General features: G+C 45.6%; 1 protein-coding gene across 4 annotated transcripts in view; it reads right to left on the bottom strand.

Moving 5' to 3' along the window:
* LOC118363811 (sodium-driven chloride bicarbonate exchanger-like) overlaps positions 1–27,836 on the bottom strand; it is a 52,559-nt gene that overhangs the window by 12,068 nt on the left and 12,655 nt on the right. For all 4 annotated transcript variants that reach the window (XM_052488644.1, XM_052488645.1, XM_052488647.1 and 1 more), the window contains 10 exons: positions 18,602–18,683; positions 17,165–17,320; positions 9,873–10,014; positions 9,498–9,658; positions 9,111–9,299; positions 2,541–2,629; positions 2,028–2,185; positions 1,749–1,836; positions 1,484–1,630; positions 1,003–1,097 (listed from right to left, as the gene is read on the bottom strand). In XM_052488644.1, the coding sequence (XP_052344604.1) occupies positions 1,003–1,097; positions 1,484–1,630; positions 1,749–1,836; positions 2,028–2,185; positions 2,541–2,629; positions 9,111–9,299; positions 9,498–9,658; positions 9,873–10,014; positions 17,165–17,320; positions 18,602–18,683 (1,307 nt within the window). The remainder of the gene's footprint in view (positions 1–1,002; positions 1,098–1,483; positions 1,631–1,748; positions 1,837–2,027; positions 2,186–2,540; positions 2,630–9,110; positions 9,300–9,497; positions 9,659–9,872; positions 10,015–17,164; positions 17,321–18,601; positions 18,684–27,836) is intronic.

Here is a 27,836-nt window from a genome sequence, read left to right as displayed (position 1 = left end):
CAGGCCAATCTACTTTACACGTCAGGATGAGTTCCTCAGAGACCTACTGTAGCAGGGAGCATCCCTTACAACTACATCACTTCAAAACCCACGACATACAGCATCCACTTACTACAGCTGCACATAGCCTACTGCCTCACTCTAAATATACTGTATCACACTACTGCAGCTTCCTCCTCGCTCTAGATACACTCTACTACACTACTGTAGATACCCAAAACACATGACACCTACAATAAAGTATTGTTAATAAAGTTGTAACACTGTATTGTGAGTGTCCATTAGTACTTAAAAGCTACTGCTAATAAGATACTAATAATTAATGAATTCATGTACATTATTTTGCATTATTAAGTATTTATTAGGCACTTTAAGAGATTAGGTAACACTTTATTTACAGGATCAAAATGCTTATGAGGGAATGATGTAGGCTATTAACTATTGAACTAATTATCGCCTATAAAACAGATTCAGGTCAGCACTTAGTTACTGCACACTTAGTGCTCATATTATAAGTGTACATTATTACATGACGAACTAATAATGCTTAATAAAAGATTCAAACCGTACACACAGTTGGTGCATTATATGTGGACATCAAATTGTACAATAAAGTGTTGCCAAAATAGCTAGTGTTTTCCCCAGTGTTGTCGAGGCACATTTTAATAAGTCACGCTGGTCTTATGTAGGAAAGTACGCATGGATGATTCCAAAGGCATATATCACACTGAATCAATCACAGCTCTTTTTGTGAACACAGAGCTCGAGGAACGAGAGAGACCCATAAGGATGTGTGTTTTTTAAAGGATGGCTAGATGTACTGCTGGGGACAGGGGGAGCCGGAGAGGAGATAAACAGGGGACTGAAAAACAAAGAGGACCTTAGATGGTCCACAGTGGTGTAGATCACACTCACAGTGCTAGCCAGCCTAATCTCAGCCCAAACACACACACACACCACTTCACTTCAACTCACAACCACAACACACACACTCAAACCTACCTTCCGGTGCGCTGTAGCTCTGGGCCTCCATGGCCACCAGGTTCCTCTGCTTCTCCCAGATCTCCGTTGGGTAGAGGAGGGACCTTGCGCTTTTCCTGTGTGGTAAAGAATAGAGGTCAGATGGAAAATAAATATTTATTTGCCAAAAATAGCTATAACATTTATTTTCAATGCATCTCCTCTAGTAGGGATTGTCCTAAAATAGCCTGTCAGGAAAAACATTCCTTCCAACACTGTAGCACGTACCAAAAACAGCTGATGATAGAAAAACAAAACAAATTGATTCAGAAGGGATTTAGAGCATGTCCTTGGGGTACACCAGCAGTTAAATCCGAGTAAAATTCCGATTGGGTTTAGCCAGTGATGCAGTCGGAAGCAAACTAAGAGATGATGGCATAGGGTCAGAGTCAACTATATATGCATCTCAAAACAAGTCTCTGGTTAGGGGTGATGGCATAGACACCACCAGAAAGAGGCTCACCTGAGAGGGCACGTTTTTGGGCGGCTCTATCCTGATGGAGGGGTCCCACTCCCCAGGTGGCAACACAGTCACCTGGTCCAGGAACTCATCGATGCCAGCCACCAGGTCGTTCCTGTCCTTGGCTTTATACGCCACGTCATGGAACACCTGGGAGGTTGACAGAGAGGGAATGGGGTTAACCTGTATGCATCATAAACTTGGCTAACATAACCAAAGGCCACGCTGGGAAAAGCACACACAGGACTACTGCAACGTGGCTACTTACCTCGTCTGTCATCAGAGTTGCGATGGATCGTCCAATCTCATGGTACTGTGGTCCTTTTCCCAGAGGCCCCAGCAGAATGAACAGGAACCTGAGGCAGAACAGAGAAGAAGGTTTTAACCATGTTTTTTTTAACCTTAAATAGAGTGCATCCACTCAGGAACTTACCCAATGCAAAAACACCTATCCCACTTCAGTTACGAACACATACACATTCATAGTATTAACCGTAATCATCATTAACAACAATATTATAATAAAATTAAAGTGTGCATGTCTGACCTGGTGGTGATGGGGACCTCAGCTAGGCCGTTGAGCAGCACGGCGGGACACAGACGGACAAAGGCCACCACGGGCTGCTCCAAGAACTCTAGCTCCCCCACCAGGACATTGGATGCCTCTGCACCGGGTGGAATCTTCTTCATGAAGTGGAGGTCAATCTACAGACATTAATCCTATTTAGCTAATAGGAGATAGGACAATATGCTAAATAGGGTGGACTGAAATGAGGGCCAAGGGATCATGGATAGGCCCACTGAGAAATCTGTCATAAATTGGCTACAGCAGATGTCTGGCTAGATACTGAGTTGTGACTAGAATCCGTGGGTTTATTATTCATTGAGCTACAGAGAAATGGCTAAACTTGCAAATGTACTGCATGTCGATAAAAAAGTAGAATTGTGCTTAGTAGAAACTTTTGGGTAACCTGGTAGCCTGGTAGCCAACCTTAGTATGACAACAACCATAGGACTTGGCTATACAGAACATACAAATAAAGGTGGGACCAGGCTAGACCTTGCTGAAGTCCACATGGCTGTTCTCCCGGCTGACATGTTCCTTGCCCTCTGTGGTGGCTGGCTGGGACTGGGGAGAGACAGTCTGACCTGGGAGACATCAGGACGGGAGAGAGCCAGACTGTTAGTCACTCTCACTGGACAACATACTGCACTGTATTCAGATTAAGACTTTTAGTGTAACACTATAATATAGATGAAATTCATCAATTCATTAATCCTACCTAGATTAAAGAAGGAATGAGGCCTTGACGATTGTCTTTGTGATCAAAACGTTGCACTTCCTAAACTGAATTTGCAAGTCGTACTACACTGCTCAAAAAAGGGAACACTTAAACAACACAATGTAACTCCAAGTCAATCACACTTCTGTGAAATCAAACTGTCCACATAGGAAACAACACTGATTGACAATAAATGTCACATGCTGTTGTGCAAATGGTATAGACAACAGGTGGAAATTATATGCAATTAGCAAGACACCCCCAATAAAGGAGTGGTTCTGCAGGTGGTGACCACTGACCACTTCTCAGTTCCTATGCTTCCTGGCTGATGTTTTGGTCACTTTTGAATGCTGGCGGTGCCTTCACTCTAGTGGTAGCATGAGACGGAGTCTACAACCCACACAAGTGGCTCAGGTAGTGCAGCTCATCCAGGATGGCACATCAATGCGAGCTGTGGCAAGAAGGTCTGCTGTGTCTGTCAGCGTAGTGTCCAGAGCATGGAGGTGCTACCAGGAGACAGGCCAGTACATCAGGAGACGTGGAGGAGGCCGTAGGAGGGCAACAACCCATCAGCACAACCGCTACTTCCGCCTTTGTGCAAGGAGGAGCAGGAGGAGCACTACCAGAGCCCTGCAAAATGACCTCCAGCAGGCCACAAATGTTCATGTGTCTGCTCAAACGGTCAGAAACAGACTCCATGAGGGTGGTATGAGGGCCCGACGTCCACAGTTGGGGGTTGTGCTTACAGCCCAACACCGTGCAGGATGTTTGGCATTTGCGAGAGAACACCAAGATTGGCCAATTTGCCACTGGCGCCCTGTGCTCTTCACAGATGAAAGCAGGTTCACACTGAGCACATGTGACAGACTTGACAGAGTCTGGAGATGTCGTGGAGAACGTTCTGCTGCCTGCAACATCCTCCAGCATGACCGGTTTGTCGGTGGGTCAGTCATGGTGTGGGGTGGCATTTCTTTGGTGGGCCGCACAGCCCTCCATGTGCTCGCCAGAGGTAGCCTGACTGCCATTAGGTACAGATCCTCAGACCCCTTGTGAGACCATATGCTGATGCGGTTGGCCCTGGGTTCCTCCTAATGCAAGACAATGCTAGACCTCATGTGGCTGGAGTGTGTCAGCTGTTCCTGCAAAAGGAAGGCATTGATGCTATGGACTGGCCCGCCTGTTCCCCAGACCTGAATCCAATTGAGCACATCTGGGACATCATGTCTCGCTCCATCCACCAACGCCACGTTGCACCACAGACTGTCCAGGAGTTGGCGGATGCTTTAGTCCAGGTCTGGGAGGAGATCCCTCAGGAGACCATCCGCCACCTCATCAGGAGCATGCCCAGGCGTTGTAGGGAGGTCATACAGGCACGTGGAGGCCACACACATTACTGAGCCTCATTTTGACTTGTTTTAAGGACATTACATGAAAGTTGGATCAGCCTGTAGTGTGGTTTTCCACTTTAATTTTGAGTGTGACTCCAAATCCAGACCTCCATGGGTTGATAAATTTGATTTCCATTGATAATTTTTGTGATTTTGTTTTCAGCACATTCAACTATGTAAAGAAAAAAAGTATTTAATAAGAATATTTCATTCATTCAGATCTAGGATGTGTTATTTTAGTGTTCCCTTTATTTTTTTTAGCAGTATATACAGTGCCTTGCGAAAGTATTCGGCCCCCTTGAACTTTGCGACCTTTTGCCACATTTCAGGCTTCAAACATAAAGATATAAAACTGTATTGTGAAGAATCAACATCAAGTGGGACACAATCATGAAGTGGAACGACATTTATTGGATATTTCAAACTTTTTTAACAAATCAAAAACTGAAAAATTGGGCGTGCAAAATTATTCAGCCCCTTTACTTTCAGTGCAGCAAACTCTCTCCAGAAGTTCAGTGAGGATCTCTGAATGATCCAATGTTGACCTAAATGACTAATGATGATAAATACAATCCACCTGTGTGTAATCAAGTCTCCGTATAAATGCACCTGCACTGTGATAGTCTCAGAGGTCCGTTAAAAGCGCAGAGAGCATCATGAAGAACAAGGAACACACCAGGCAGGTCCGAGATACTGTTGTGAAGAAGTTTAAAGCCGGATATGGATACAAAAATATTTCCCAAGCTTTAAACATCCCAAGGAGCACTGTGCAAGCGATAATATTGAAATGGAAGGAGTATCAGACCACTGCAAATCTACCAAGACCTGGCCGTCCCTCTAAACTTTCAGCTCATACAAGGAGAAGACTGATCAGAGATGCAGCCAAGAGGCCCATGATCACTCTGGATGAACTGCAGAGATCTACAGCTGAGGTGGGAGACTATGTCCATAGGACAACAATCAGTCGTATATTGCACAAATCTGGCCTTTATGGAAGAGTGGCAAGAAGAAAGCCATTTCTTAAAGATATCCATAAAAAGTGTTGTTTAAAGTTAGCCACAAGCCACCTGGGAGACACACCAAACATGTGGAAGAAGGTGCTCTGGTCAGATGAAACCAAAATTGAACTTTTTGGCAACAATGCAAAACGTTATGTTTGGCGTAAAAGCAACACAGCTCATCACTCTGAACACATCATCCCCACTGTCAAACATGGTGGTGGCAGCATCATGGTTTGGGCCTGCTTTTCTTCAGCAGGGACAGGGAAGATGGTTAAAATTGATGGGAAGATGGATGGAGCCAAATACAGGACCATTCTGGAAGAAAACCTGATGGAGTCTGCAAAAGACCTGAGACTGGGACGGAGATTTGTCTGGGACAAGACAATGATCCAAAACATAAAGCAAAATCTACAATGGAATGGTTCAAATTTAAACATATCCAGGTGTTAGAATGGCCAAGTCAAAGTCCAAACCTGAATCCAATCGAGAATCTGTGGAAAGAACTGAAAACTGCTGTTCACAAATGCTCTCCATCCAACCTCACTGAGCTCGAGCTGTTTTGCAAGGAGGAATGGGAAAAAATTACAGTCTCTCGATGTGCAAAACTGATAGAGACATACCCCAAGCGACTTACAGCTGTAATCGCAGCAAAAGGTGGCGCTACAAAGTATTAACTTAAGGGGGCTGATTAATTTTGCACGCCCAATTTCTCAGTTTTTGATTTGTTAAAAAGTTTGAAATATCCAATAAATGTCGTTCCACTTCATGATTGTGTCCCACTTGTTGTTGATTCTTCACAAAAAGGATGAGGATGCCCCACAGTTGCTCAATAGGGTTTAGGTCTGGTGACATGCTTGGCCAGTCCATCACCTTCACCCTCAGCTTCTTTAGCAAGACAGTGGTTGTCTTGGAGGTGTTTTTGGGGTCGTTATCATGTTGGAATACTGCCCTGCGGGCCAGTCTCCGAAGGGAGGGGTTCATGCTCTGCTTCAGTATGTCACAGTACATGTTGGCATTCATGGTTCCCTCAATGAACTGTAGCTCCCCAGTGCCGGCAGCACTCATGCAGCACCAGACCATGACACTCCCACCACCATGCTTGACTGTAGGCAAGACACACTTGTCTTTGTACTCCTCACCTGGTTGCCGCCACACACGCTTGACACCATCTGAACCAAATACGTTTATCTTGGTCTCATCAGACCACAGGACATGGTTCCAGTAATCCATGTCCTTGGTCTGCTTGTCTTCAGCAAACTGCTTGTCTTCAGCAAACTGTTTGCGGGCTTTCTTGTGCATCATCTTTAGAAGAGGCTTCCTTCCTACCAATTTGATGCAGTGTACGGCGCATGGTCTGAGCACTGACAGGCTGACCCCCACCCCTTCATACTCTGCAGCAATGCTGGCAGCACTCATACGTCTATTTCCCAAAGACAACCTCTGGATATGACGCTGAGCACGTGCACTCAACATCTTTGGTTGACCATGGCGAGGCCTGTTCTGAGTGGAACCTGTCCAGTTAAACCGCTGTATGGTCTTGGCCACCGTGCTGCAGCTCAGTTTCAGGGTCGTGGCAATCTTCTTATAGCCCAAGCCATCTTTATGTAGAGCAACAATTATTTTTTCAGATCCTCAGAGAGTTCTTTGCCATGAGGTACCATGTTCAACTTTCAATGACCAGTCAGTATGAGGGAGTGTGAGAGCGATGACACCAAATTTAACACACCTGCTCCCCATTCACACCTGAGACCTTGTAACACTAACGAGTCACATGACACCGGGAGGGAAAATGGCTAATTGGGCCCAATTTGGACATTTTCACTTAGGGGTGTACTCACTTTTGTTGCTAGCGGTTTAGGCATTAATGGCTGTGTGTGGAGTTATTCTGAGGGGACAGCAAATTTACACTGTGAAACAAGCTGTATACTCACTACTTTACATTGTAGCAAAGTGTAATTTCCTCAGTGTTGTCAAATGAAAAGATATTCTCAAATATTTACAAAAATGTGAGGGGTGTACTCACTTTTGTGATATACTGTATATATTCACACAGTTGAAGTCGGAAGTTTACATACAACTTATCCAAATAAATGTAAAATCATTTCTTCACAATTCCTGACATTTAATCCTCGTAAAAATTCCCTGTCTTAGGTCAGTTAGGATCACCACTTTATTTTAAGAATGTGAAATGTCAGAATAATAGTAGAGAGAACAATTTATTTCAGCTTGTATTTCACATTCCCAGTGGATCAGAAGTTTACGTACACTCAATTACTATTTGCTAGCATTGCCTTTAAATTGTTTAACTTGGGTCAAACATTTCGGGTAGCCTTCCACAAGCTTCAAGTTGGGTGAATTTTGGCCCATTCCTCCCGACAGAGCTGGTGTAACTGAGTCAGGTTTGTAGGCCTCCTTGCTCACACACACTTTTTCAGTTCTGCCCACAAATCCACAAATTTTCTATAGGATTGAGGTCAGGGCTTTGTGATGGCTCCAAATACATTGACTTTGTTGTCCTTAAAATTAAGCCATTTTGCTACAACTTTGGAAGTATGCTTGGCGTCATTGTCCATTTGGAAGACCCATTTGTGACCAAGTTAACTTCCTGACTGATGCCTTGAGATGTTGCTTCAATATATCCACATAATTTTCCTTCCTCATGATGCCATCTATTTTGTGAAGTGTCACCAGTCCCTCCTGCAGAAAAGCATCCCCACAACATGATGCTGCCACCCCCGTGCTTCACAGTTGGGATGGTGTTCTTCGGCTTGCAAGCCTCCCCCTTTTTCCTCCAAACATAACGTTGGTCATTATGGCCAAACAATTCTATTTTTGTTTCACCAGACGAGAGGACATTTCTACAAAAAGTACGATCTTTGTCTCCATGTGCAGTTGCAAACTGTAGTCTGGCTTTTTTTATGGCGGTTTTGGAGCAGTGGCTTCTTCCTTGCTGAGCGGCCTTTCAGGCTATGTCGATATAGGACTCGTTTTACTGTGGATATCGATACTTTTGTACCTGTTTCCTCCAGCATCTTCACAAGGTGCTTTGCTGTTAATCTGGGATTGATTTTCACTTTTCGCACCAAAGTACGTTCATCTCTAGGAGACAGAACACATCTCCTTCCTGAGCGGTAAGGGTAAGACAGCTGCGTGGTCCCATGGTGTTTATACTTGCGTACTATTGTTTGTACAGATTAACGTGGTACCTTCACGCGTTTGGAAATTGCTCCCAAGGATGAACCAGACTTGTGGAGGTCAATTTTTTTCTGTGGTCTTGGCTGATTTCTTTTGATTTTCCCATGTAAGGCAAAAAGGCACTGAGTTTGAAGGTAGGCCTTGAAATATATCCACAGGTACACCTCCAGCTTCTAAAGCCATGACATCATTTTCTGCAATTTTCCAAACTGTTTAAAGGCACGGTCAACTTAGTGTATGTAAACTTCTGACCTACTGGAATTGTGATACAGTGAATTATAAGGGAAATAATCTGTCTGTAAACAATTGTTGGAAGAATTACTTGTGTCATGCACAAAGTAGATGTGCTATCCGACTTGCCAAAACTATAGTTTGTTAATTAACAAGAAATGTGTGGAGTGGTTGAAAAACGAGTTAATGACTCCAACCTAAATGTATGTAAACTTCCGACTTCAACTGTGTGTGTGTGTGTGTGTGTGTGTGTTTGTGTATATGTATATATATATATATATATATATATATATATATATATATATATACACACACACACACAAACACATATACATGCAAACAACCTAGACACACACAGACACACACAGACACACATAGACACACACAAACAAAAGGAGAGAATGTAGACAGTAGTTGAGATATTAATCAAACAACACATCAAGTCACATAGAGACACAATACAGCACAACAATCAGAAAAGACACAAAACTGTGATTTGTGTGTTGGTTGGTTGGTGGATTGGTGAGCTCACCATTCTTGTCCATGGAGTGGGGCTCGGAATGCTTTTTGCCAATATCGGCAAAGGAGCGTACGATGGGGATGCGGTTGGCCAGCTTCTTGTGGTTCTGGTGGTGGTGCTGCTTCAGGAGCGCCTCACGGATCCTCCTCCTCACGTCCTCCCCCACCCCGGCCGACACCTCATGCTGGTCCAGGACCATATCTGAGAGAACACACATATAGATTGGTTAGGGGTTTGCGTGCCTTGCTCAAGGGCAAAACGGCAGTAATTAGCACCTGACATTCTAACTCCGGTAACTCTCCAGTTGCAGACTCACTCCCGCCAGACTTTCCCCGTCGACCCTCGGATTTGAACCAGCAAACTTCTGGCCACCCTCCACTCCAGCACCACTCTACGTACCGGCGATCTCCTCCAGTGAGTTGGCCCTCATGTCCAGCAGCACGGTGCCATTGAGGATGCAGCTCCTCAGCTCAAACAGGCTATGAAGAGACAGGGTGGCCACGTAGGGCTTGCTCCAACGCTCGCCTCCATCCTCCACGTCCTCCTCAAACTTCAGCCACCTACACACACACACACACACACACACACACACACACACACACACACACACACACACACACACACACACACACACACACACACACACACACACACACACACACACACACACACACACACACACACACACACACACACAGACACACAGAGATGCATAAGCAGAAAAACGGACACCTGATTGGCTGTGGAGCTGGAGCGGGTGGTGCGATTGGTTACCTGGCGGTCTCCTTCCACTCTGCATCCTCGCCCTCTCTCAGGCAAATCTCATCCAGCTCAGTGAAGAGGGCATGAGGTATGTGCTCCTCATCACCATCCTCTGTCCCCAGAAGGAACTGCACCCTCTGGGCAGGAGTGTCTGCTGTAGAGGGGTAGAGTAGGCAAAGGAGAGAATTGGGGGTGTGGAGAGGGGGTAGAAAGGGAGAAGATGAGAAGATGAAAAAAAACTTGTCCCTAAACACAGTGTGTCTAAACTCTGGTGTCCAAACATCCAGCACGCCCTAGACATTCTGTCTGAGGACCAACTAGGTTCACCTAGCCACATAGTAATACACACAGGCACAAACGACCTGAGAACAAAGCAGGAAAGTGTGGCCACAGCACTGACGGGAGTGATTGAAAAAGCTTCTTCTACTTTCCTCAATGCACAAGTGGTTATCTCCACCCTGCTACCACAAAAAGACTTCCCTTCTACAATACAGCGGGCAAATGCAAGTATTTCCCGTGACTGTGCCTCAAAACCAAACGTTTTCCTGGCCCACCACTCCACCCTGGACTTGAACAGCCTCTATGACCAGGTCCACCTCTACAAGGCAGCAGTGCCCACCTTCACCCGGGCTCTAAAGGACACCGCTCTCAAACGCAGCCCCAACACTTCACACAGGAGCAACTGATCAATAGACACCCCGCCCAGACCAGCGAGACACTCTCCCAGACCTCCGGGAACATTTTACATTTGGCTAGAAATTCAAAAGGAAATGAGCTTAGAAACATTTCCTCCTGTGTGCTACCTATATCCCCCCACTAAAATCCCCATACTTTAATGAAGACAGCTTCTCCATCCTGGAGGGGGAAATCAATCATTTCCAGACTCAGGGACTAGTCCGTGGTGACCTAAATGCCAGAACCGGACAAGAACCTGACACCCTCAGCACACAGGGGGACAAACACCTGCCTGGAGGTGACCGCAACATCTCCCCCATATGCCCCCCTAGGCACAACTATGACAACATAACCAACAAAAACGGGTCACAACTCCTGCAGCTCTGTCGCACGCTAGGTATGCACATAGTCAATGGTAGGCTTCAAGGGGACTCCTATGGTAGGTACACCTATACTTGAACAGAGCAATACTCAATCATGAGGCATCAAAGCCAAAGGAACTGAGTAATATTAAGAAATGCTATAGTTGGAAGGAATGTAGTTTGGAAAACTACCAAAAACCAATTAGGCAACAACAAATTCAATCCCTTTTAGACAACTTCCTGGACAAAACGTTCCACAGTAATAGTGAAGGTGTAAACTTGGCAGTAGAACATCTCAACACTATATTTGACCTCTCAGCTTCCCTATCAAATCTAAAAATCTCAAATAGAAAACCGAAGAAAATGAACAACAATGACAAATGTTTTGATGAAGAATGCAAAAATCTAACAAAGAAATTGAGAAACCTGTCCAACCAAAAACATAGAGACCCGGAAAACCTGAGACTGCACCTTCACTATGGTGAATCACTAAAACAATGCAGAAATACACTACGGAAAAAAGAACAGCATGTCAGAAATCAGCTCAATGTAATTGAAGAATCCATCGATTCTAACCACTTCTGGGAAAATTGGAAAAGACTAAACAAACAACACGAAGAATCATCTACCAAAAATTGAGATGTATGGGTAAATCACTTCTTCAAGCCTTTTGACTCTATAACAAAGACCAAACAGCAAAAACATACATAATCAAATACAAATCTTAGAATCAACTATTAAAGTCTACCAGAACGCACTGGATTCTCCAATTACCTTGAATGAACTACAGGACAAAATAGAAACCCTCCAACCCAAAAAGGCCTGTGGTGTTGATGGTATCCTCAATGAAATTATCAAATATACAGACAACAAATTCCAATTGGCAATACTTAAACTCTTTAACATCATCCTTAGCTCTGGCATCTTCCCCAATATTTGGAACCAAGGACTGATCACCCCATTCCACAAAAGTAGAGACTGATTTGACCCAAATAAATACCGTGGGATATGCGTCAACAGCAACCTTGGGAAAATCCTCTGCATTATCATTAACAGCAGACTCGTACATTTCCTCAGTGAAAACAATGTACTGAGCAAATGTCAAATGGGCTTTTTACTCATTTATCGTACGACAGACCACATATTCACCCTGCACACCCTGATTGACAAACAAACAAACCAAAACAAAGACAAAGTCTTCTCATGCTTTGTTGATTTCAAAACAGCCTTCAACACAATTTGGCATGAGAGTCTGCTATATAAATTGATGGAAAGTGGTGTTGGGGGAAAAACATACAACATTATAAAATCCATGTACACAAACAACAAGTGTGCGGTTAAAATAGGCAAAAAACACACACATTTTTTTCCCACAGGGCCTTGGGGTGAGACAGGGATGCAAGCGTAAGCCCCACCCTCTTCAACATATACAGTGGGGCAAAAAAGTATTTAGTCAGCCACCAATTGTGCAAGTTCTCCCACTTAAAAAGATGAGAGACCTGTAATTTTCATCATAGGTACACTTCAACAATGACAGACAAAATGAGATTTTTTTTGTTGAGAAAATCACATTGTAGGATTTTTAATGAATTTATTTGCAAATTATGGTGGAAAATAAGTATTTGCTCACCTACAAACAAGCAAGATTTCTGGCTCTCACAGACCTGTAACTTCTTCTTTAAGAGGCTCCTCTGTCCTCAACTCGTTACCTGTATTAATGGCACCTGTTTGAACTTGTTATCAGTATAAAAGAAACCTGTCCACAACCTCAAACAGTCACACTCCAAACTCCACTATGGCCAAGTCCTAAGAGCTGTCAAAGGATACCAGAAACAAAACTGTAGACCTGCACCAGGCTGGGAAGACTGAATCTGCAATAGGTAAGCAGCTTGGTTTGAAGAAATCAACTGTGGGAGCAATTATTAGGAAATGGATGACATACAAGACCACTGATAATCTCCCTCGATCTGGGGCTCCACACAAGGATCTCACCCCGTGGGGTCAAAATGATCACAAGAACGGTGAGCAAAAATCCCAGAACCACACGGGGGGACCTAGTGAATGACCTGCAGAGAGCTGGGACCAAAGTAACAAAGCCTACCATCAGTAACACACTACGCCGCCAGGGACTCAAATCCTGCAGTGCCAGACGTGTCCCCCTGCTTAAGCCAGTACATGTCCAGGCCCGTCTGAAGTTTTCTAGAGAGCATTTGGATGAACCAGAAGAAGATTGGGAGAATGTCATATGGTCAGATGAAACCAAAATAGAACTTTTTGGTAAAAACTCAACTCGTCGTGTTTGGAGGACAAAGAATGCTGAGTTGCATCCAAAGAACACCATACCTACTGTGAAGCATGGGGGTGGAAACATCATGCTTTGGGGCTGTCTCTCTGCAAAGGGACCAGGACGACTGATCCGGGTAAAGGAAAGAATGAATGGGGCCATGTATCGTGAGATTTTGAGTGAAAACCTCCTTCCATCAGCAAGGGCATTGAAGATGAAATGTGGCTGGGTCTTTCAGCATGACAATGATCCAAACACACCGCCCGGGCAACGAAGGAGTGGCTTCGTAAGAAGCATGCATTTAGTTTTACTAGCATCGAAGAGCAGTTGGAGGCCATGGAAGGAGTGTTTTATGGCATTGAAGCTCGTTTGGAGGTTTGTTAACACAGTGTCCAAAGAAGGGCCAGGTGTATACAGAATGGTGTTGTCTGCGTAGAGGTGGATCAGGGAATCACCCATACCAAGAGCGACATCATTAATATATACAGAGAAAAGAGTCAGCCTGAGAATTGAACCCTGTGGTAACCCCACAGAGACTGCCAGAGGTCTGGACAACAGGCGCTCCGATTTGACACACTGAACTCTATCTGAGAAGTAGTTGATAAGAATACAGTGATTGACTGAGTCGAAAGCCTTGGCCAAGTCGATGAATACGGCTGCACAGTATTGTCTTTTATTGATGCTGGTTATGATATCATTTAGTACCTTGAGCGTGGCTGAGGTGCACCCGTGACCAGCTCAGAAACCGGATTGCATAGTGGAGAAGGTACGGTGGGATTCGAAATGGTCAGTGACCTATTTTGTTAACTTGGCTTTTGAAGACCTTAGAAAGGCAGGGCAGGATGGATATAGGTCTGTAACAGTTTGGGTCAAGAGTGTCTCCCCCTTTGAAGAGGGGAATGACCGTGGCTGCTTTCCAATCTTTAGGAATCTCAGATGATATGAAAGAGACATTGAACAGACTAGTAATAGGGGTTGCAACAATGGCGGCAGATCATTTTAGAAAGAGAGATTGTTGGTCCAGATTGGTCCAGATTGGTCCAGTTTGTGTAGCCCAGCTGATTTGTACGGGTCCAGGTTTTGCAGCTTTTTCAGAACATCTGCTATCTGGATTTGGGTGAAGGAGACACTGGGGAAGTTTGGGCAAGTGGCTGGGGGGGGGTGCAGAGCTGTTGGCCGGGGTTGGGGTAGCCAGGAGGAAAGCATGGCCAGCCGTAGAGAAATGCTTGTTGAAATTCTCGATTATCGTGGATTTATCGGTGGTGACAGAGTTTCCTAGCCTCAGTGCAGTAGGCAGCTGGGAGGAGGTACTCTTATTCTCCATGGACGTTACAGTGTCCCAAATCTTTTTGGAGTCAGGATGCTACAGGATGAAAATTCCTGCTTGAAAAAGCGAGCCTTTGCTTTCCTAACTGGCTGTTTGTATTGGTTCCTGACTTCCCTGAAAAGTTGCATATCTCGGGGACTATACTAAAATAATAGTGTTTAAAAAAGGTCCAGTCACCAGGACCACAAATACAAATTCAATCTAGACACCCTTGCCCTAGAGCACACAAAAACTATGCATACCTTGGGCTAAACAGCAGTGCCACAGGTAACTTCCACAAAGCTGTGAACGATCTGAGAGACAAGGCAAGAAGGACCTTCTATGCCATCAAAAGGAACATAACATTCGACATACCAATTAGGATCTGGTTAAAAATACTTGAATCAGGTATAGAACCCATTGCCCTTCATGGTTGTGTAGTCTGGGGTCCGCTCACCAACCATGAATTCACAAAATGGGACAAACACCAAATTGAGAGACTGCATGCAGAATTCTGCAAAAAAAATATCCTCTGTGTACAACGTAGAACACCAAATAATGCATGTGGAGCAGAATTAGGCCGATACACGCTAATTATCCAAATCCAGAAAAGAGACGTTAAATTCTACAACTACCTAAAAGGAAGCGATTCCCAAACCTTCCATAAGAAAGCCATCACCTGCAGAGAAATGAACCTGGAGAAGAGTCCCCTAAGCAAGCTGGTCCTGGGCCTCGATTCACAAACACAAACACACCCCACAGAGCCCCAGAACAGCAACACAATTAGACCCAACCAAATCATGAGAAAACAAAAAGCTAATTACTTGACACATTGGAAAGAATTAACAAAAAAACAGAGCAAGCTAGAATGCTATTTGGCCCTACACAGAGAGTACACAGAGGCAGAATACCTGACCACTGTGACTGACCCAAAATTAAGGAAAGCTTTGACTATGTACAGACTCAGTGAGCATAGCCTTGCCATTGAGAAAGGCCGCCGTAGGCAGACATGGCTCTCAAGAGAAGACAGGCTATGTGCTCACTGCCCACAAAATGAGGTGGAAACTGAGCTGCACTTCCTAACCTCCTGCCCAATGTATGACCATATTAGAGAGACATATTTCCCTCAGATTACACAGATCCACAAAGAATTAGAAAACAAATCCAATTTTGATAAACTCCCACATCTACTGGGTGAAATTCCACAGTGTGCCATCACAGCAGCAAGATTTGTGACCTGTTGCCACGAGAAAAGGGCAACCAGTGAAGAACAAACACCATTGTAAATACAACCCATATTTATGCTTATTTATTTTATCTTGTGTCCTTTAACCATTTGTACATTGTTAAAACACTGTATATATATATATATAATATGACATTTGTAATGTCTTTATTGTTTTGAAACTTCTGTATGTGTAATGTTTACTGTTAATTTTAATTGTTTATTTTACTTTATATATTCACTTTATATATTATCTACCTCACTTGCTTTGGCAATGTTAACACATGTTTCCCATGCCAATAAAGCCCTTGAATTGAATTGAGGGAGAGAGAGGGACAGATAGACAGAGAGAGAGCATGGTGAGAGAGAGAGAGAGAGAGAGAGAGAGAGAGAGAGAGAGAGAGAGAGAGAGAGAGAGAGAGAGAGAGAGAGAGCAGAGAGAGAGAGAGAGAGAGAGAGAGAGCATGGTGAGAGAGAGAGAGAGAGAGAGAGAGAGAGAGAGAGAGAGAGAGATGGTGAGAGAGAGAGAGAGAGAGAGAGAGAGAGAAACAGAGAGAGAGAGAGAGCATGGTGAGAGAGAGAGATAGACAGAGAGAGAGAGTGAGAGAGAAAGAAAGAAAGAGAAAGAAAGAAAGAAAGAAAGAAAGAAAGAAAGAAAGAAAGAAAGAAAGAAAGAAAGAAAGAAGGGGGATAAAAAAGGTGAGAGAAAGAGAGCGAGAAGAGGTGTGAAGAGACGTCAATCAATGTAGCCTGGGTGCCAGTCTGTTCTGCACTCTTGCCAATGGTCTGGCCTCATGGCAATCTCAACTTTCACTATGCAGACAGATTTTGTGGGAGTCACTAATTTAGTTTGAGAAATTCATAAGCTAGCAACTATTCGCTAGGACAGACAAACAGCGGTTGCTTAGCAACTTGATCTGTGGTACAAAAAAAGTGATGGAATTCCAATATTTGCATAACCCAATATTTGCATAACCCAATATTTGCATAACTCATTACATTATTGAATCAGGATCACAACTTCTGTTCTCTTTTGGCTCATTAATGATAGTTGGCAAGAGCACAAAGAGATCTGAGACCTGGCTAGTGTCAATGACAGAGAAACAAGAACAAATGACAAGTTACACATTTTCACAGGGAACATTTTGTCAGTACACCCCCTATTGACTTACAATACACTCTTAGAAAAAAATAAAAACTTTGAAGAACACTTGTTGGTTGCAGGTAGAAAGAACCCTTTTGGTTCCAAATAGAACTGGTTTGGGTTCCATGTAGAACCCTTTCCACAGAGTGTTCTGCATGGAACCCAAAATGGTTCTACATTGAAATCAAAATGGGTTTTCCTATGTGGACAGCTGAAGAACCCTTTTGGAACCCTTTTTTCAAAGTGTGGGTTTTGGTCACATTTTCACAGGGAACCTTCTTTGCAGCACACTCCCCCCATAGACTTACTGTGGGAGGGTGATTCTCTGCCATCGCCATCCACCCCAGATTCCCTCTCTTTGGATCTCTTCCTGCTGTTTTTGTTGTGGCCGCCATGGTGACGGTGACGTCGGTGGGACTTCCTCCCCAGGGGAACGTGGACCCCGATGTAAAGGGTCCGGTGGCCTGGGGACACGATGAAAACATGACATCAAACAACAATTACTATAACCCCAGAAATGTAGGGCCTAAAACCACAGGGCCCCATTCGTGCATTTACAAAAATGTGATGCATTCATTAAATGCATCACATTCATCATTCATTCATTAAAACGCAAGGCCCTGATGGAGAAAAAAAATCACTTGGGCCAGATTCATACAAAACAAATGTCAATTTGGTGTCAGCTGGAAATGAAATACTCAAGCACTGTAATGATCCCTCCCTCCCTCCCAGGGTGAGCATAATCTATGCTGACTCCAATGCTGAGCTAGGACAGTCAAAATGGCCTGACCTATAGGTCTCAAACCAGCTGTGGGAGAGCCAGGGTACACAAGGTGACATGGACAAGACCCTGGCCACTCATCTCTCTGTCATATCTCTGTCCCCACCTCCAGGCCTGCTTTAACAGCACTACTCAGTGTAAGTACTGTTAAACAAAAACAACCATTCCCAGAAACTAAGGCAGTAAGTCAAGGACAGGATGATTCTAGCAATATGTCTCCCTGAAACGTCATGTGTGACAGCCTTAGCGTGTGGCCTGTTACAGTCACAACAACCACAACATGCATCTCTGAGTCAGCCGGCAACACACTGACATCAACTAAACATCCAACATGGTATATTACAGTACCATAGAGTATATCTCCCTTTGAATGTGTCGTAGAGACCATTATGAAAGACTATAGGGCAGCCTAGGACATGCCTGGTTGAAACACTGAGGACCCGGAGGACCTTGGCTGCAGCTTACAGTCTGTGAGTCAAGACGGGAGGTTTTCTATAAAATGATGACAACATCCCTCAGGCCTGTGAACTTGCTGATGTGATGGAACGTCTGTTCTCTCCCATCCTGCTCTCTGTGGCATGAAAGTGACACACATATTAAGACATTCATGTGTGGTCTCTGTGTTTGTGTGTGTGTGTGTATGTGTGTGTTCCTCGTCTTCACTACAGTGTCCTCTCTCACAAATCCATAGGTTCTCCTTATGGAGTAGCAGGGAATACTACACCAGAGCAAATACAGTGTCACAGCGACACAGAGTGTCTGAGAAAGGTCACTGGGTGCATTCCAGTTTTCTTAACCTGCTCCCGGTCCTTGTCTACTTGCGTCCCTCTCCTTCCACCCATAAGTGATATGAAGTCACAGACTATGTAAAAGCAGAATAGAGTTAGGTAGAGGTGGAGACAAGGGGAGGAAGCCAGTTTAGACTAAGTGAGATGCATCTCTTAAACTGTTCATGTTGACTCACCTTCCAGCTCCTCCTTCTCAAAGTTGGTGTTGAGCATGGAGCGAGTGCCTCCTCTGTCCAGGACTGCCTCCTCATCAGTCCTCTATAGGAGACACAGAGAGACACAGAGAGAGAGAGATAAAGAGAGAGAGAAGAGATAAAAAGAGAAAGAGAAAGAGAGAGATAAAGAAAGAGAAAGAGAGATAAAGAGAAGATAAAGAGAAAGAGAAAGAGAAAGAGAAAGAGAAAGAGAGAGAGAGAGAGAGAGAGAGAGAGAGAGAGAGAGAGAGAGAGAGAGAGAGAGAGAGAGAGAAAGAAAGAAAGAAAGAAAGAAAGAAAGAAAGAAAGAAAGAAAGAAAGAAAGAAAGAGAAAAAAGAACGAGAGGGGAGAGAGGGAGAGGAGAGAAGAGAGAGGGGGAGAGAGAGAGAGGGGGAGAGAGAGAAATAGAGAGATAAAGAGAGAGAGAGGGGGAGAGAGAGATGAAGGTGGGCCGAACAGGCCCCCATATTAACATCGACAGGTCTGTAGTGGAGCAGGTCGAGAGTTTCATCACCAACGAACTATCATGGTCCAAACGACTTTATACGCACATGTATTTACAGTATGTACAGTATAAAGAGAACCATTTGCACATCCTTTGCACATCAAGAGATTTTCACAGAAAAAGCGTGAGTGCTGTTTTTTTTATTGGGCTTAGCACACAGTGGTGAATTTGGCCCAGTGACCATTCCACTATATCAAAATGACCATTCAGTACACGGAGCCACTTTTGAATTTAAAAAAGCCAAAACTCTTATATAAGAGGCCTCTGGCGTCCTGCCATCCTCCTGCTGCAAGAGGATGAGTCCTTAAATAAACACACAGCAGCTTCATGAGGCTAACTTCATCAGACAGTCACCATGGCAACTGATATGGCCAATCACAATTTTTATGAATTCACCTTCCCTGACTACCCAGATAGTTTTATTGTTTTTTAACAAGGATGCTTCCTCATGCGTGCGGTCAGATATATACTGACTCTCACACAGCTGCCGAGAGGAACACTGTTGTTGACCCAAAAGACTGTCCTGATAATGGCTAGGATTGTTGTAGGAGAAATAGTGGTTTTTGGGGTCGAGGGTCTCAGAAAGTTGATGGTGTGGTGTGTGTGTGTGTGTCTGTCTGTCTGTCTGTCTGTCTGTCTGTCTGTCTGTCTGTCTGTCTGTGTGTCTGTGTACTATTCGCTAGTGAGTGTCCCAAAAATAACATGTTTCTGTCCAGGGGGTTGTAGGCTTAATCTTTGTGCCAAATACCATGAGGTGACATAGGAGGTGCTGGGTGCCAGTGGTAAGCTGGTAAAACATGATGCCGAGTAATGCTAGTTAATTCCCTTTGGTAATCAGCCACACTTCATTCACAATCATCTCTAAGCACAAGTCAATGCTACACTCAAATAATCTCTGGACACGGCTGAGCTTTTCCATATTGCATCATTTGACAATCTAATCAGACTAGATTGTAATCAGCACTTAGCGCGATTGGAAAACGTAAACAGTGAATCTACAGACGGTGTAGAACCATACGACCGCAGTGTTTTAGTGATACAACAGACATGGACATGAGCTACAGATAACCGTGGTTGTATTATTCCGATCATGTCGCTTAATTATAGAACTCAGGCCTGCAGCTGGTGGAAGCACCTCAGAACCTGACACTGGCACAACCCCACAGCTTCCAAAAGGTACAGTTGAAGTCAGACGTTTACATCCACTTAGGTTGGAGTCATTAAAAGTCATTTTTCAACCACTCCACACATTTCTTGTTAACAAACTGTAGATTTGGCAAGTCAGTTAGGACATCTACTTTGTGCATGACACAAGTCATTTTTCCAACAATTGTTTACAGACAGAGTATTTCACTTATAATTCACTGTATCACAACTCCAGTGCGTCAGAAGTTTACATACACTAAGTTGAGTGTGCCTTTAAACAGCTTGGAAAATTCCAGAAAATGATGTCAGGGCTTTAGAAGCTTCTGATAGGCTAATTGATATAATTTCAGTCAATTGGAGGTGTACCTGTGGATGTATTTCAAGGCCTACCTTCAAACTCTGTGCCTCTTTGCTTGACATCATGGGAAAATCTAAATAAATCAACCAAGACCTCAGAAAAAAATTGTAGACCTCCACAAGTCTGGTTCATCCTTGGGAGCAATTTCCAAACGCCTGAAGGTACCACGTTCATCTGTACAAACAATAATATGCAAGTATAAACACCATGGGACCACGCAGCCGTCATACCGCTCAGGAAGGAGACGCGTTCCGTCTCCTAGAGATGAACGCACTTTGGGGTGAAAAGTGCAAATCAATCCCAGAACAACAGCAAAGGACCGTGTGAAGATGCTGGAGGCACAAAAGTATCTATATCCACAGTAAAATGAGTCCTATATCGACATAACCTGTAAGGCTGCTAAGCAAGGAAGAAGCCACTGCTCCAAAACCGCCATTAAAAAAAGCCAGACTACGGTTTTCAACTGCACATGGGGACAAAGATATTACTTTTTGGAGAAATGTCCTCTGGTCTGATGTAACGAAGAAAATAACTGTTTAGCCATAATGACCATTGTTATGTTTGGAGGAAAAAGGGGGAGGTTTGCAAGCCGAAGAACACCATCCCAACTGTGAAGCACGGGGGTGGCAGCATCATGTTGTGAGGGTGCTTTGCTGCAGGAGGGACTGGTGCACTTCACAAAATAGATGGCATCCTGAGGAAAGAAAATTATGTGGATATATTGAAGCAACATTTCAAGACATCAGTCAGGAAGTTAAAGCTTGGTCGCAAACGGCTCTTCCAAATGAACAATGACCCCAAGCATACTTCCAAAGTTGTGGCAAAATTGCTTAAGGACAACAAAATCAAGGTATTGGAGTGGCCATCACAAAGCCCTGACCTCAATCCTATAGATCATTTGTGGGCAGACCTGAAGAAGTGTGTGCAAGCAAGGAGGCCTACAAACTTGACTCAGTTACACCAGCTCTGTCAGGAGGGATGGGACAAAATTCACCCAACTTATTGTGGGAAGCTTGTGGAAGGCTACCTGAAACGTTTGACAATTTAAAGGCAATGCTACCAAATACTAATTGAGTGTATGTAAACTTCTGACCCACTGGGAATGTGATGAAGGAAATAAAAGCTGAAATAAATCATTCTCTCTACTATTATTCCAACATTTCACATTCTTAAAATAAAGTGGTGATCCTAACTGACCTAAGACAGGGAATTTTTACTAGGATTACATGTCAGGAATTGTGAAAAACTGAGTTTAAATGTATTTGGCTAAGGTGTATCTAAACTTCAGACTTCAACTGTAAGACGCCAGAGCCTATTAACGTAACACAATTATACCACAGAAGTCAAATGTGAAGCAGTTTAGGTACATTATAATTGGACCAAAATTATCTGTGTTCCAAATGATTGTTTAGTTTGGCTATATGGCTCAACCCCACAGATGGAAGTAACCTTGTGCCTAGACTGGCTCTACCCCACAGCTGGAAGTAACCCTGTGCCTAGACTGGCTCTACCCCACAGATGGAATGAACCCTGTGCCTAGACTGGCTCTACCCCACAGCTGGAAGTAACCCTGTGCCTAGACTGGCTCTACCCCACAGCTGAAAGTAACCCTGTGCCTAGACTGGCTCTACCCCACAGATGGAAGTAACCCTGTGCCTAGACTGGCTCTACCCCACAGATGGAAGTAACCCTGTGCCTAGACTGGCTCTACCCCACAGATGGAAGTAACCCTGTGCCTAGACTGGCTCTACCCCACAGATGGAAGTAACCCTGTGCCTAGACTGGCTCTACCCCACAGCTGAAAGTATCCTTGTGCCTAGACTGTCTCTACCCCACAGCTGAAAGTAACCTTGTGCCTAGACTGGCTCTAACCCACAGATGGAAGTAACCTTGTGCCTAGACTGGCTCTACCCCACAGATGGAAGTAACCTGTGCCTAGACTGGCTCTACCCCACAGATGGAAGTAACCCTGTGCCTAGACTGGCTCTACCCCACAGCTGAAAGTAACCTTGTGCCTAGACTGGCTCTACCCCACAGATGGAAGTAACCTTGTGCCTAGACTGGCTCTACCCCACAGATGGAAGTAACCCTGTGCCTAGACTGGCTCTACCCCACAGCTGGAAGTAACCCTGTGCCTAGACTGGCTCTACCCCACAGATGGAAGTAACCCTGTGCCTAGACTGGCTCTACCCCACAGATGGAAGTAACCTTGTGCCTAGACTGGCTCTACCCCACAGATGGAAGTAACCCTGTGCCTAGACTGGCTCTACCCCACAGCTGGAAGTAACCCTGTGCCTAGACTGGCTCTACCCCACAGATGGAAGTAACCTTGTGCCTAGACTGGCTCTACCCCACAGATGGAAGTAACCCTGTGCCTAGATTGGCTCTACCCCACAGATGGAAGTAACCCTGTGCCTAGATTGGCTCTACCCCATAGATGGAAGTAACCCTGTGCCTAGATTGGCTCTACCCCATAGATGGAAGTAACCCTGTGCCTAGACTGGCTCTACCCCACAGCTGGAAGTAACCCTGTGCCTAGACTGGCTCTACCCCACAGCTGGAAGTAACCCTGTGCCTAGACTGGCTCTACCCCACAGCTGGAAGTAACCCTGTGCCTAGACTGGCTCTACCCCACAGATGGAAGTAACCCTGTGCCTAGATTGGCTCTACCCCACAGATGGAAGTAACCCTGTGCCTAGACTGGCTCTACCCCATAGATGGAAGTAACCCTGTGCCTAGATTGGCTCTACCCCACAGATGGAAGTAACCCTGTGCCTAGATTGGCTCTACCCCACAGATGGAAGTAACCCTGTGCCTAGATTGGCTCTACCCCATAGATGGAAGTAACCCTGTGCCTAGATTGGCTCTACCCCATAGATGGAAGTAACCTTGTGCCTAGACTGGCTCTACCCCACAGCTGGAAGTAACCCTGTGCCTAGACTGGCTCTACCCCACAGATGGAAGTAACCCTGTGCCTAGACTGGCTCTACCCCATAGATGGAAGTAACCCTGTGCCTAGATTGGCTCTACCCCACAGATGGAAGTAACCCTGTGCCTAGATTGGCTCTACCCCCAGCTGGAAGTAACCCTGTGCCTAGACTGGCTCTACCCCACAGATGGAAGTAACCCTGTGCCTAGATTGGCTCTACCCCACAGATGGAAGTAACCCTGTGCCTAGACTGGCTCTACCCCATAGATGGAAGTAACCCTGTGCCTAGATTGGCTCTACCCCACAGATGGAAGTAACCCTGTGCCTAGATTGGCTCTACCCCCAGCTGGAAGTAACCCTGTGCCTAGACTGGCTCTACCCCATAGATGGAAGTAACCCTGTGCCTAGATTGGCTCTACCCCACAGATGGAAGTAACCCTGTGCCTAGATTGGCTCTACCCCATAGATGGAAGTAACCCTGTGCCTAGATTGGCTCTACCCCACAGATGGAAGTAACCTTGTGCCTAGACTGGCTCTACCCCACAGCTGGAAGTAACCCTGTGCCTAGACTGGCTCTACCCCACAGCTGGAAGTAACCCTGTGCCTAGACTGGCTCTACCCCACAGCTGGAAGTAACCCTGTGCCTAGACTGGCTCTACCCCACAGCTGGAAGTAACCCTGTGCCTAGACTGGCTCTACCCCACAGCTGGAAGTAACCCTGTGCCTAGACTGGCTCTACCCCACAGCTGGAAGTAACCCTGTGCCTAGACTGGCTCTACCCCACAGATGGAAGTAACCCTGTGCCTAGACTGGCTCTACCCCACAGATGGAAGTAACCCTGTGCCTAGACTGGCTCTACCCCACAGATGGAAGTAACCCTGTGCCTAGACTGGCTCTACCCCACAGATGGAAGTAACCCTGTGCCTAGACTGGCTCTACCCCACAGATGGAAGTAACCCTGTGCCTAGACTGGCTCTACCCCACAGCTGGAAGTAACCCTGTGCCTAGACTGGCTCTACCCCACAGATGGAAGTAACCCTGTGCCTAGACTGGCTCTACCCCACAGATGGAAGTAACCTTGTGCCTAGACTGGCTCTACCCCACAGCTGGAAGTAACCCTGTGCCTAGACTGGCTCTACCCCACAGCTGGAAGTAACCCTGTGCCTAGACTGGCTCTACCCCACAGCTGGAAGTAACCCTGTGCCTAGACTGGCTCTACCCCACAGCTGGAAGTAACCCTGTGCCTAGACTGGCTCTACCCCACAGCTGGAAGTAACCCTGTGCCTAGACTGGCTCTACCCCACAGCTGGAAGTAACCCTGTGCCTAGACTGGCTCTACCCCACAGCTGGAAGTAACCCTGTGCCTAGACTGGCTCTACCCCACAGCTGGAAGTAACCCTGGCCATGACTCTGGCCCTGGACTCTACCCCCCAGTTCCCACAGGTAAGAAACCAGAGTTTATTAACATAACTAAATTATACTACAGAAATGATATATGAAGCATCTTTGCAGTTCAGATCAATCTGGACAGTATTACAAATGATTGTGTATTTTCTGCATTCCATTTAGAATGCTGGTCAAAAGCAGTGCACTATACAGGGAATAATATTCCATTACATACGCATCCCGTGACTAGATGACTGTGGCTACAGACCAATCAAAGATGGTCCTACACGGCCAGTCCTGGATGCTGAAGAAGATTAGGCTAGCCCAGTCCTGGATGCTGAAGAAGATTAGGCTAGCCCAGTCCTGGATGCTGAAGAAGATTAGGCTAGCCCAGTCCTGGATGCTGAAGAAGATTAGGCTAGCCCAGTCCTGGATGCTGAAGAAGATTAGGCTAGCCCAGGCCAGGTTGCTGAAGAAGATTAGGCTAGCCCAGTCCTGGTTTCTGAAGAAGATTCTAGCCCAGTCCATGCTGAAGAAGATTAGGCTAGCCCAGTCCTGGATGCTGAAGAAGATTAGGCTAGCCCAGTCCTGGATGCTGAAGAAGAATAGGCCAGCCCAGTCCTGGATGCTAAAGAAGATTATACTAGCCCAGTCCTGATGCTAAAGAAGCATTTTGCTAGCCCAGTCCTGGATGCTAAAGAAGATTAGGCTAGCCCAGTCCTGGATGCTGAAGAAGATTAGCTAGCCCAGTCCTGGATGCTAAAGAAGATTACTAGCCCAGTCCTGGATGCTGAAGAAGATTAGGCTAGCCCAGTCCAATGCTGAAGAAGATTAGGCTAGCCCAGTCCTGGATGCTGAAGAAGATTAGGCTAGCCCAGTCCTGGATGCTGAAGAAGATTAGGCTAGCCCAGTCCTGGTTGCTGAAGAAGATTAGGCTAGCCCAGGCCAGGTTGCTGAAGAAGATTAGGCTAGCCCAGTCCTGGATGCTGAAGAAGATTAGGCTAGCCCAGGCCAGGTTGCTGAAGAAGATTAGGCTAGCCCAGGCCAGGTTGCTGAAGAGAGGAGGCACCCACACATGCACGCCCATGTGACTGAGCCTAGAGGATCATGGGAACGTTCTGGACAGATGGTGGGGGGGTTGGGTGGGTTGTGGCCGTGTGGGCTTAGACATCACATAAGACCGTCTCATATGTGGAGGGTGATTTCTCAGATGAAGATCAAGGAATTATCAATAGAAAGTATACAAACGTTTTCGAGGCTGATTTGTTTGTAAATGTGATATTGGATGTCAATTCATTTACGTCAAGGAATGGTCCACTGACCCATGTGGGCAGTGTCAGTGTGCTCACTGATTATCTGAGAAGTTGGACACAGGCAAAGCCGTTTCCACATACACAGCTGAAACAGTCTGACTGAGATCTCTAGTGTAGAGGCTGTGGGAAGAAGCATTAAAAAGGAATGAATGGACGGACGGACGGATGGACGGACAGATAGACAGACAGACATGCTCTGGGTAGGGAGACAGACAGACAGACAGATAGACAGATAGACAGACAGACATGCTCTGGGTAGACAGACAGACAGACAGACAGACAGACAGACAGACAGACAGACAGACAGACAGACAGACAGACAGACAGACAGACAGACATGCTCTGGGTAGGGAGACAGACAGACAGACAGACAGACAGACAGACAGACAGACAGACAGACAGACAGACAGACAGACAGACAGACAGACAAGCTCTGGGTAGGGAGACAGACAGACAGACAGACAGACAGACAGACAAGCTCTGGGTAGGGAGACTGACAGACAGACAGACAGACAGACAGACAGACAGACAGACAGACAGACAGACAGACAGACAGACAGACAGACAGACAAGCTCTGGGTAGGGAGACAGACAGACAGACAGACAGACAGACAGACAGACAGACAGACAGACAGACAGACAGACAGACAGACAGACAAGCTCTGGGTAGGGAGAGACAGTTCTGGACAGACAGACAGACAGACAGACAGACAGACAGACAGACAAGCTCTGGGTAGGGAGACAGACAGACAGACAGACAGACAGACAGACAGACAGACAGACAGACAGACAGACAGACAGACAGACAGACAAGCTCTGGGTAGGGAGACAGACAGACAGACAGACAGACAGACAGACAGACAGACAGACAGACAGACAGACAGACAGATTTGACAGACAGACAGACAGACAGACAGACAATCTGGGTAGGGAGACAGACAGACAGACAGACAGACAGACAGACAGACAGACAGACAGACAAGCTCTGGGTAGGAGACAGACAGACAGACAGACAGACAGACAGACAAGCTCTGGGTAGGGAGACAGACAGACAGACAGACAGACAGACAGACAGACAGACAAGCTCTTAGGGAGACAGACAGACAGACAGACAGACAGACAGACAGACAGACAGACAGACAGACAGACAGACAGACAGACAGACAGACAGACAGACAGACAATCTGGGTAGACAGACAGACAGACAGACAGACAGACAGACAGACAGACAGACAGACAGACAGACAGACAGACAGACAGACAGACAGACAGACAGACAGACAACTGGGTAGGGAGACAGACAGACAGACAGACAGACAGACAGACAGACAGACAGACAGACAGACAGACAGACAGACAAGCTCTGGGTAGGGAGACAGACAGACAGACAGACAGACAGACAGACAGACAGACAGACAGACAGACAGACAGACAGACAGACAGACAGACAGACAAGCTCTGGGTAGGGAGACAGACAGACAGACAGACAGACAGACAGACAGACAGACAGACAGACAGACAGACAGACAGACAGACAGACAGACAGACAGACAAGCTCTGGGTAGGAGACAGACAGACA

This window comes from Oncorhynchus keta, chromosome 30, assembly GCF_023373465.1.
Source record: "Oncorhynchus keta strain PuntledgeMale-10-30-2019 chromosome 30, Oket_V2, whole genome shotgun sequence".
NCBI lineage: Eukaryota > Metazoa > Chordata > Actinopteri > Salmoniformes > Salmonidae > Oncorhynchus > Oncorhynchus keta.
Note: the sequence above shows the minus strand (reverse complement) of the source record. Positions and strands in the feature narration are given on the sequence as shown.